The sequence below is a fragment of the Hipposideros armiger genome, unplaced genomic scaffold, assembly GCF_001890085.2.
Source record: "Hipposideros armiger isolate ML-2016 unplaced genomic scaffold, ASM189008v1 scaffold_15, whole genome shotgun sequence".
Classification (NCBI taxonomy): Eukaryota; Metazoa; Chordata; class Mammalia; order Chiroptera; family Hipposideridae; genus Hipposideros; species Hipposideros armiger.
In genome coordinates this window covers 3,005,708-3,017,573 of record NW_017731365.1, presented here as the reverse complement: position 1 = coordinate 3,017,573, position 11,866 = coordinate 3,005,708, and the positions used below count along the sequence as shown (strand labels likewise).

The following is an 11,866-nucleotide window of genomic DNA, read 5'->3' as shown; positions in this document are numbered from 1 at the left end:
CAAAAGGACAGCAACTTGTCTGTTCCCCTTCCCCCAATTCCCCAGCGCTGTTCCCATCCCCCCAATTCCCCAATAAAAATCTTTAAAAAAATAAAAAAATTAAAAAAAAATAAATGTTAAATTCTATTTACTTCTGATTCCTTTGTTTGATTTCAAAAAGTATTTCAGGTGTAATTCTATCTAGAGTTTATTTTGATTTTTAGGTTAATTGAGGGTCTGCCTTTTTTTTTTGGTTTTCCCCAAATTGTTAATTGGTTATTCTAATATCAGTTATTAGTCCTTTCCTTCCCCAATTTATTTGTGAGGCTTCCTTGAGCGTTTACTAAATTATGACCTATTACTGATGGACTAAATTTTATCAGCTACATACTTTTTATCTGTGGTCTGTTTTCCCGATTGCCCTCCGTTTAATTATTGTAGCCTTGCAATATTGGTCACCACCCCCCTTCTTCTCTTGTAGACAGTCATGTTTGCTTATTCCTCCAGCTGAAATTTAAAACCATTTCATCAAGTTAAAAACAAAAACAAAAAAACAAAAAAAAACACAGCTTTTTTGGAATTTGAGTGGGAATTACATTAAACAATCTATAAATCAATTTCTTTAAAAAAATCAACATTATTTCAATATTTTACTTGTCATCAATGAACATGTTACAGCTTCACATACAAATCCATTTTTAGAAATGTCTTTGTGAACTTTTCTACTTAATATTGTTCAGATACATTTTTCATTATGACTATATATTTTTTATATTATAGATGCTGTTTGGAATAAGATCCTTAAAAACAATATTTTTATTGCTGGCATATAGGAATATTATTACATTTTGCATATTTATTTGGCTCAACCACTTTGCTGAGATCTTTTCAGTTTGCATTGTCCGATAACTTGATGCAGTCATGTCACATGCACATAATAATCATTTTGTCTGTTTCTAATGTTTATGTTTTCTATTTCTTTGGCCAGAACTTCCAAGACTATATTCAGGGATGCTGATGATGGAAGGCATTCTCTTTTGCTCTTTGTTTTAAAAGGAAAGCTTCTGACATTTTCCTTGAAGTTGCTCCTAGCTTGTAGGAGATTTATCACTTCTACCCAAAGGGGCTGGTATGATTTACAAGCACAACGCAGACCCCTTTTTAGCTTTTTGTGCTTCTGACACAAAGCACTGAAGGACTCGTTTGGAAGTGTTCGCTCCTTCTAGAATCCCTGGTCTGCCTCAAACTTTGAGCCTACAGAGCTAGTCCAGTTCCAGCCCCTATCTCTCCTGACAGTCTGACTTCTGGGGATTGGTTTCCCCTGTAGGACTTTGTGCTTTCTTCTGCCAGCCCCACCTGCTGATATAAAAGCTGGTGGTGCTTTGACATCAGACAGCAGCAGGGCTGGGGTCACCTAACACAACCGTGGACTAGAAGAGGTGGTAAGCACATTTCTTCATAGGATACCCTACAAAGCCTCCTGTGGACCCTCAGGCATCTGGACTTTTGTTCCTAGTCCACCTGTCCCCTTTTTTTATTTGAACCAGCTGAATGCAGTCACCAATACCCCTACCCTGCCCGTAACCTGCTAGACCTCTGCTGGCACTGTGCTCTGGGGATCTTCCCAGTCCAGTGGGAAAGCAGACACAAAAGGGAGTTAATAAAATACAGGACAAAGAGGTTTGATTCACATTATATGAGACTCAGAGGCTGGAGCAACTAACTGCTTATGGCAGTCAGAGGAGACTTCTTGGAGGAGGTGACATTTGAGCTGGTCTTGCAGCAACAGTAGAAATTCTATGATGCAAATGAGAGAGAAGGGCTTCAATTCTGATTATTTCTATAGACTGCATTATTGTTGCTGTTCAGAATAGGATCTGTAAAAACCATCTTTTCTTGTTGCCCATTTAGGAATATTATTGATTTTTGCATATTTAATTTGGAATGATCTTAAAAGGCTTAGAGGCCTGGGGGTCGTGGAGCTTGGCCTCTTTCGGGAAAAGACTAGAGTTTGCTGAGAGAGAGACGGGGCAGTGCTTCTAAGTCAGTGAGTGCTCCTGGGGTTCAGGGCTTAGGGATACAATCACCAACCAGTAATGGGGGCACATAGAAAGGGAAGAGAAAAACAGCATCTGTGGCATTCCCGCTGCATTCCTGCCATGCACTTGTTAGTATATGTAGTGCTTTTTATTACGTTTAATTTTCCCGACAGCCCTGTTAGGTGGATGATGATACCCCCATTTTACAGATGAAGAAAATGAGGCTCGGGGCGGCCGGGTTAGCTCAGTTGGTTAGAGCGCAGGGCTCACAACACCAGGATTGCCGGTTCGATCCCCACATGGGCCACTGAGCTGCGCCCTCCACAACTACAATAGATTGAAACAACTACTTGACTTGGAGCTGATGGCTCCTGGAAAAACCCACTGTTCCCCAATTAAAAAAAGAAGAAGAAAAAAGAAACAAAACTGAGGCTCAGGGAACTTAATTAACTTAGATGAGCTGGGTAGCCTCATCTCTGAGCCTCCGCGCTTTCAGTTGCCCCGCAGCCATATATAGATAACAGCTTTATTGAGATAATTCACATACCATACAATTCATCCATTTAAAGTATACCATTCAGTGGTGTGTAACTATCACCACAATCAAATTTTAGAATATTTGCTTTACCCCCACAAAGAACCCTTCACCCCTTAGTCACCATCCACAATCCTCCCATGGCCCCCATCCTTAAGGTAACCGCTAATCTACTTTCTGTCTCTTATATTTGCCATTCTGGACATTACATATGAATGACCTCATATAATGTACAGTCCTTTGTGACTGGCTTATTTCACTTAGCTTAATGTTTTCAAGGTCTATCAATGTTGTAGCATGTATCAGTACTTCATTTTTTTTTATTGGACATTTGGGTGGCTTCCATGTTTTGGCTGTTATGGGTAATGCTGCTGTGAACATCCTTGTGTGATGTGTTTTTGTGTGGACATATGGTTTCATTTCTCTCAGGTCTACACTAGGAGTGGAATTGCTGGGTCATAGGGTAACTCGAGGTTGAACCGTTTGAGGATCTGCAAGACTAGTCTCCACAGCAACTTCCCTGCTGCCTCTTGTATGAGGCCTGTCTTTAGAGTGACAGGACTGGGAAGAAGGTCAAACCACAAAGCCTATGTGGATTGCCTTTTTTCAAAGAAGAAGACTGTTATAAAGTACTCATAGCAATGCGGCTTCACTGTTGAGTCTTTGATGGCTCCAGAGGGGTTTGTGGATTCTATAGGGCCTCGAGGACGTTGCCATGAGTGGTGGTTGTTACTGTGCCAGCAGAGCTCTGCTTTCCACATTCCAGCTAGTAGGCTGTAGTAATAGAGAAGGTTCTAGAATAAATCCTAAGGCTCAGGGTGTGAAGTAGGGACACGTGTGATGAATGGTGGTGAAGGCTCTTAGAAGAGGGAGGGCTTCGAGGCCAGCACAGCGGGGGAAAGCAAGGAGGCTGGGAAGAGAGCCGGGGTCTGGTCCATATGGTTTGAGGCAAGTCCTTGGGCAGCCGGCGCCCCTAACTCTGCTCTGTCTTTGTTCTTTGACTGCAGATCTGGCCGAGTGCAAACTGGTTTCTTTTCCCATCGGCATCTACAAGGTCCTGAGGAATGTCACTGACCAGATCCACCTCATCACACTGGCCAACAATGAGCTCAAGTCCCTCACCAGCAAGTTCATGACCACGTTTTGTCAGCTCCGAGGTAGGCCCTGGTTAGTTCAGGCCAGGGGGGTGGCGTGGCCAGCTCTCATTCTTCAGGCTCTGACCCTGTTGGGGCATGTAACCAGGTCCATTCCCTGGTCATCTGGACCCGGAAAACTATTCCCAAGGGGAAGCTTTGAGAATGGACCTGTGTCCTCCCTGCTGCCTGGGAATCTCTGTGTCACCCCTGCCTCTAGCTGGCCATGAATCAGATTGACTAATGGTCCAGGGTGTGGGTCCTGGAGTGATTTTCTTGTTCCGAACAGACCAGCAGGACATATAGGGTCCTGAGGCCCAGGAGTAGTTGTTTCTCGCTGGACTTGAATGAGCCCCCCAATCTAGCATTGTTTTCCTGTGCTGCTTTCTCACTTCAGGAGTGACAGATGCCAGGAAAGTTGGCATTTCCCCTGCTGGGCACACACAGAGCAAGCGGACAAGGGTACTTGGCAGGGAGATGGGCAGGAGGCCAGCAGGTGGGCACTATATAGAGTCTTTTGAAATGGCTCCTCCAGATGGACAAGCAGGATGTAGTGGCCAGTGCAGGGCCCATTCCCCAGTCTACAGAGTAGTTCCTCCATTCTTCTGCGAGAGTCCAGTGCTACTCAGCGACACGTGGGAGGGAGCTGCGACCTGGGCATTTGGCATGTGTTTGCAAGTGGTGGGGCAGGAGAGCTGGGGAGAGCTCAGGAGGCATAACCTTCCTGCCTTCTGGAACTCTGGATCTGATAGGGGCCTGAAAAGCGTCTAAGAGCCTGTTTAGGGAAACCAATATGTAAAATGCTGATGGAAGAGGAGGAACTTGAGCAAGCGCATCTCATACAGCTGATTCAGCTTCCTAGAGGAGGTGTGGGCATTGAGCAGAGCCCAGAGGGGAGAGGGAGGCGTGAATTGGCAAACCTGGGTTAGGGATGAGAAGCGGCTTGTACACCTCAGGAGGGAGCTACTGGCAAGACCTGGAAAGAGCACTGGCCAGGTGCAAACACAGGACAAGGAAGTGGGACTGGTCTGTGTAGTCATTTCTGAGGGAACCCCACAGAGATCACTGCATTTAGGCCTAAAACGCTAAAGTACTTATGTACGGCAAGACTTGTGTCCCCAAAGACGCCTGTGGGCGCTTTTAACCTGGCCTGCTTGCCTACCCTTTCTTTTCTGGTGACTGCTTCTTTACACAGGTGAGATGGACTCTCACATCCTGCAGGCCCTTTGGACCAGCCACTCTTGGTTCTGGCTCCATTTGAATCATCTGAGAAGCTTTTCTGCAGACACAGTTGCCTCAGCTCTGCCCCAAGACCAGTTGAATCAGAATGTCTGGGCCTGGGCCTAGGAATATGTCCAAATCCACCAGTCATTCTAAAGTGCCAGCAGCCAGGGTGGAGACCATAGTTCAGGGGCTATAAGCACAAATGTGTGAGCCTAGCATGTAAGTAATGAGTGAGTTTAATTGGATATAAGACAAGAGGGAGTATTGGGGACTGTGGCAAACCCATGCAGGCCCTGGCAGATTTGCTACGAGATTGTCCTGATGGTTTTATTCAACAGAAGCTGGAAATATGGATTTTTATGTGAATTTTACCCATTTTTATATAATATGAAAGTGATAAAGAAGTAGATTTAGGCCATGGGTCACCAGTTGAGAGACTCTCCTATAAAATATTAGAGATGCCTCTGCCACCTCATTTAATGGATGGGGAAGGAAGGTCAGGGAGAGAAGGGACTTGTGCAGGGTCTCAGAGCAGGATGCCCTGGTTGCCTGCTTCACAGGCCAGGGCTGCCTTTGTTTGCCATCTGTGTTTAGCCTAAGGGTCCCCTAGAACTGTATCCAGCCAATCAGAATTGGATGTTTGCTTCCCAGAGGAGGACAGAAAGATAGAAAGTGGATGGTGGAGGTTCGCTGGGGCCCCTGGGAGGGATACAGTCAGGCAGGGGGGCTTCCTTTGGGTAAAAGGAGGGTTAATTTGTGCTTTCCTTCATTCAACCTTCCCTTGAGCATCTGTCACATTTCAGACCTGTGTCCGGAGGCCCAAAGACAAAGGCCGATAGACCAGGCCTCTCCCTGAAGGAGCCCAGGGTTGCAGAATAGACTCCAGGTGCCGTGATACTGGTGTGGACACAATGCATGGACTGCTAAGAGGAATGAATGCTTTCTGAGAGTGGTGTGGGCAGGGGGGTGGGTGCGAAAGCAAGGGCTTTCAAAGGACCTGTGGGATGAGTAAGCAGGCCCTCTTCAGGGGCCCCCAGACAAATGTCAGACATGTGCTTAGAGCGCCGCAAGTGTCAGACATGTGCTTAGAGCACTGCGCATTCATGCCTTGGCTGTGGAAATACACTGTTTATCATAATACCCTTCCGGTCAGAAGTCTGTTGAACGACGCAGTTTGAGCTCCTTTGCTGCCTGCGGTTCCTAACGCCCCCATGCACCTCAGATTACAAAGGGAGGCCTGTAGCATGCCCAGTAATTGGATTTCACAGTGATGGTGACCAGGGGCCGGGAGGAGCTGGAGCTGGGGACCTACCTGGCTTCCACAGAGATGGCTCCCGGGCCCCAGCCTTTGTTGTAGTTTCTTTGTCAAATAGAAAACCCTCTCCTTTTATGTGTGAAAAGGAGGTTTGAATAGGCTCTGTTGGGGTCCTTACAGCCTGCCTGCTTTCTCTTCTGGGTTCTTGACAGAGGAGGTGGGCTGCCTTGGTGCTAGGGAGAGAGCCACCTGCACCCTCCCTGGCTGCCAGGCTGTCTCCTGTGCGTGCCCCGGGAACTGTCTTCTACAAGGCTCATGGGACCCTCAGAGCTGGGTCATCTTTAAAAAATGGTTCCATCCCCTTGATATCCTTCTTCCATTTTATGGCAGGAAAAAGCAAGACCTGAGAAGGATGATGGCACAAATGGGATCGGCCCAAAGGGCAGGTGGGTCCCAGTGTCTGGCTGTGGCTCTTCTGTCCCCTTTTCCTGCGTTCCCATCTCCCCACTTCCTCTTGATGCACATCGTTCAGCTCTTTGTACCAAATGTGTCCTCGGCCTGGCAGGCCAGAGGTGTTATGGGAAAGATCGAAGACCACCCAGATGAAAACTGGCAGGACTGTTGGTTCAGCGCTGCTCTAGCAAGGGAGTCAGCCACTGGACTTGCCTTTGGCAAAGACTCAACGGCAAGCAGACAAGTGGGAAAGCTCTATCGTGGATGATGAGAGACGTCAGGTATGCCCTGACCGGAGGCCAGTGGCCCAGGAGAGCTGGAGGCAGGCCAGCTAGCAGTGAGACTGCTGTGTGATTGGTCAGGGTGCGTATTTGGCTTTCTCTGACTGTGCTAAGTTGGAAGTAGGGACAAAATGTAGGGAAACTGTCGGTACTCAAGTCCTAGCCACTTGGGGTCGATTGTTATGGGGGTTTTGTTTGGCTTCCCAGATTGTCAGTAGAGACAGCAGCCTGACTTCCTATAAGTCTAACTTACAGCAGACTACTTCCTGGGCAGGTTACTGGACCTAATGTGTTGGTTTCCTGGACAGGTCATAGGTCAGAGTTCTGTTTCTATAGTTGGTCTGGCCATTGTCTGTGTGAATATTCCAGTTTCTCAGAGCCTGCTTTTCAACTCACTTCAGCAGTTCCTCATGAACACCTGTTCTGGGCCCCGCCATGGGCACGAACTGGTGAGTAATAACAGGGGAGCCCAGGTTCACTGGGCACTTAGCCCTCCCAGCTCCAGGCTGAGGGTTTTCCATGAGTCATCTTATTTAGTCCTCGTAGCAGCCAACATTTGGGAAGGATAAGACATCTGAGACCTGGACCTGGTCTTCGAGGAGCCCACAGTCTCTCAGGGGGAAGCAGACGTGTAAGCAGGCACCCACCTTATAATGTGCAGGGTGACGCAGCAGATATTTACTTAAAGTCCCATGTTTTTCCCCCGCTTTCTACTTTGCTTTCAGCCTACTGGGTTCCTTTTCTTTAACTGAGGGCACTTAGTGGATGAAGTGGGCAAGGAGATGGGACCTGGTGCTGGGAAAGTGGGGCAGACAGTGAGGCTTTGCAGCATTCAGTTGGATGCTGATGTCTTCGTTTTAGTCTGGGATCAGGCAGATCTACTCTGTGGGGCACACATTTTCTGGTTCTCTCAGCACAGCCCGCCCCTGGAATAGAGAGGTCTGGAAGGGTCCATCTCACCTGAGTTATCCACAAGGGCAGCTCCCAGTTGCTGATGACTGAGAATACCTGCCGGATGGCGAGGCAGTGATAAGGCTGTGGCCTTTTGCATTAGCTTTTGCCATCAGTCCTCAAGGGTATCTGGCCCCTGGGGTTACCTAGTTGACCTCAGTAGGGCAGAAGCCAAGCGGTTTGTGACCCCTGTGTGTATGCTTGTGGGCAGTGGGTCAGCCCTCCCTAGCACAGAATTAAAGGAACCCAAGTGTCATGGCCTGTAGTATCCCAGAGATAGGACTACCAAGGCCAGTGGGCATCAGCATTTCAAGGCTGTCGATATACAGTAGGAAGCTATCAAGCACTGATGTCACCCTGAGCCTGGGACCCGCCAGGAGGCGAGAAGCATCCCTCCCTGTGGTCAGGCTGAACCAGGACCCATAAGATGGGAAGCTGTGTCGTTTGGTGTTTAAAGCACAGATGCTGAGTTCAAGCCCAGTGCTGGGGCGTGACATGTTCACTTTGCCCTTGGGATCCACTCTCCACGCTGATCCTAGCTCTCTCTCACCCTCGGCTGTGGTGTGGGTGCAGCCAGTGGGGAGCCCCAGCAGGAGAGCAGGGGAAGAGAGAAGAATAAGATCAGTGACTTAATTGTCCTGGCCGCCTCCCTGTGAGGTCCACCTCGGGCTGCCTGGGCCCCTTGTCTGGAGGTCACTTCTCTTGAGGCAGCCTCTACACAACTCTCCTTCTAGGAGTCCTCTGGGAGGTGACGGCTCCCTGCTTTTAACCCTAGGCTACTGCAGGATCCCTTGAGGTTCCCCTGCAGCCTCCCACATCTTTGTAAATACTTTGTTGCAAATAACCCTCACCCCTTGAATAACCCTAATTTGAGTGTGTCATCTGTTTCTGGTTAGATGCTCTCTGCCACTTATTAGCTCCATAACCACAAGCAGGTTGTTTAACTGCTCTGTGCCTCAGTTTCCCCCTTGGTATAATGGAATAATACCGGGAATAGCCTGTACCCCACAGGGCTCTTGTGAAGACTAAATCGGCTAACCCATGCATAGCCCTGGGAGCAGCTACATCCCAGTGCTGTCCAACATGGCACCTGGCACATAGTAGTGGGTGTTCACCGACTGAGTGAATGAATGACTTCCCGTCACGTGGTTAGCAGAATAGTGACCTCTCAGAGATGTCCACGTCCTAATTCTTCCTTTTTTTTTAAAAAAATTTATTGGGGAACAGTGTATTTTTCCAGGACCCATCAGCTCTAAGTCAAGTAGTTGTTTTAATCTAGCTATGGAGGGCGTTTTTCTAGGTCCCATCAGCTCCAAGTCAAGTAGTTGTGTTCAATCTAGTTGTGGAGGGTGCGGCTCAGTGGCCTATGTGAGAATCAAACCGGCAACCCTGGTGTCATGAGCCTGCGCTCTAACCACCTGAGCTAACCAGCCGCCCCCATATCCTAATTCTTACAACCTGTGATTGTGTTACCTTACATGGCAAGAGAGACTTTGCAGGTGTGATGAAGTTATGGCCTTTGAGATGGGGAGAGATCCTGGATTGAGTGGGTGGGTCCAATGTAATCACAGGGTCTTAATAAGGAGGCAGAAGGACCAGAGCCAGAGAAGCTGATGCAACAACAGAAGCAGAGCCTGGAGTATTGTAGCCATAAGCCTCTAGAACAGCAGTTCTCAACCTTCCTAATGCCGCGACCCCTTAATACAGTTCCTCATGTTGTGGTGACCCCCAACCATAAAATTATTTTCGTTGCTACTCTATAACTGTAATTTTGCTACTGTTATGAATCATCATGTAAATATCTTTTTGTTTTCTGATGGTCTTAGGCTACCCCTGTGAAAGGGTCGTTTGACCCCCAAAGGGGTCGCGACCCACAGGTTGAGAACCGCTGCTCTAGAAGCTGGAAAAGTGGAGGGATAGATTCTCCCCTAGAGCCTCCAGAGGTATACATCTCTGCTGATAACTCGATTTTCGTCCTCCAAGACCCATTTTGGTCTTCTGACCTCCAGATCTATAAGATCATAACTTTGTGTGGTTTTAAGCCACCAAGTTTATTGTTTTTTTTTTATAGCAGCGATAGGAAACTAATACTATACACCAGATGGCTCCAGGGCCTCCTGCCTTGGTATCCCCACTTTGTTTGCCTTGTCTGGCCTCCCGCCCCACCCCACTGTGGCGCCAGGGCTGTGCCCCAGAGGGGAAGCGTTCTCCCAGGAACTGCCCTGCCTACTTTACTCAGCTGCCTTGTTTTCCTCAGTGTCTCCCAGCTTTTAGCCCCTCCGGTGACACACAAGCTAGATTCTAGGTAGAACTCAACATTATTCTTAGGGTGTTTTGCTCAAAGCCCTCATGGGAGCTGGTACTCTCTCCGCTGTGAGGTGTTCGGGAGTGCAGCAGATGAAAGAGGAGGTTGAATTGTCCCAGTGGGGTAGAACCAGGGGGGTACAAAGTAAGTAGAGACCTGCTTTCCCCTCCAGCACAGCCTGGGCCTGGGATGCTGATGGGATGTGGCCAGATCTCCTAAGAACATCCAGGCAAGAATGTATTGCTCCAAAGAAATCCTTAGTGACAGAATAGCTGTTTCTTTGAGCGATGACTGCCCAACAAGCTTCCCTGAGATGTACTGGTTTTCAACAACATGTTATTTCTCTAGCTCTGTGGGTTGGCTGGTCTCTGCTGGGCGGTTCTGCTCTACATGGTGTATGCTGAGGTGATCTCTCTGAGGACGGAGCTCCCTCAGCCTCCATGTGGCCTCTCATCTGCTTGGACTCCCTCACAGCTCGGTGGCTGAACTCCAGGGGGAAGGAAGTGGGTGGCTAATGGCTGGGCTTGGAAGTTCCCGAACGTTACTTCTGCTGCATTCTGTTGGTCACATTGGTCTCGAGGCCAGCCCAGATGCAAGAGATGGGGAGCTAGACCCTCCATCTTGATGGGAGTTGCTGCAAAATCCCACTGCAAAAAGCCATAGGGATGGATGGTAAACGGCCGGCACAGTGGCTTGCTTAGTTTATTCGCTGGACCACGGATGGATGGTGATTTTATCATGCCTTATTTGCTCAGCTCTCGCGTGCCCACTGTTTGCCAGCCACTGTGCTACTATGAGTAAATAGCGTACCCTTGGGGTCTGAAAACCTGGCCCTGGCATTTCCAAGCTGTGTGACCCTGAGCAAATTATTGGACCCCTCTGAGCTTCCACTGTCTCATACTAAAATGGGCATAACAATATTACTTTACAGGAAGTGTAGAAATCTCACATGCTATTAATTTGTTATCTTTATTTATTTTGGGGAAGAAAATGATGGGAATAAATGAAATAAATGTCCTTTGGAGGGGAGTTGGAGGAAGCCTGGAGAGGTACCCCTGCCACACAGCAGGAGAATATCTCCTCCATCCCGCATCTCACCAACCCTGGAATTCAGCAGATCCTGGGGGGCCCCTCTGCCCACCTGGCCCGGGACAGGTGTGCACACCTGGAACTCTGGGACATAAACCCTGATGCCTCAGTCCTCTGGGACCCAGGCTAACATTGCTTGCCCGCTGTGTGCTGTGGGACTTCGTTTCCCTTTGTTCCCCTGTTCTGAACTCTAAGCGTAGATCTTTGCTCCTGGCTCTGAGGTTAGAAGAGGTTCCATGTCCCCTCTGTCCTTCTTACCCACTCCCTCTGCATTTTGCTAGATGTTATAAAGCTTTAAACTTCATGTGAAAACAGGTTCCTATTATTTGGTTTTGAATAGACAATAGGTGCACACAGTACAATATTCCAAGGGTTGGAAAGGGTAATGGGGAAAAATAAGTCTTCCTTTTACTCCTGTCCCCGGGTGTCCCATTCCCCTGCCCAGAGGCAACTACCATTATCAGTTTTGAGGTATTTATTCTATGCCAGTGTGAACATAAATGTATTCAATGTCAGTAGCGTTGACAGTGTACCACCATAGGCAGGCACTGTTGTAAGCGTTTTGCAAATATAACATTATTTAAGCATTTGCAACTTTGTAAGGTCAGTACTGATATTATCT

The 11,866-nt window shown here is 48.1% G+C and overlaps 1 protein-coding gene across 1 annotated transcript in view; it reads left to right on the top strand.

Annotated features, from left to right (window-relative positions):
• Positions 1-11,866, top strand: part of LRRC20 (leucine rich repeat containing 20) — an 85,622-nt gene that overhangs the window by 31,764 nt on the left and 41,992 nt on the right. Inside the window, exon 2 of the mRNA XM_019624572.1 lies at positions 3,561-3,710. Within this exon, the coding sequence (XP_019480117.1) occupies positions 3,561-3,710 (150 nt within the window). The remainder of the gene's footprint in view (positions 1-3,560; positions 3,711-11,866) is intronic.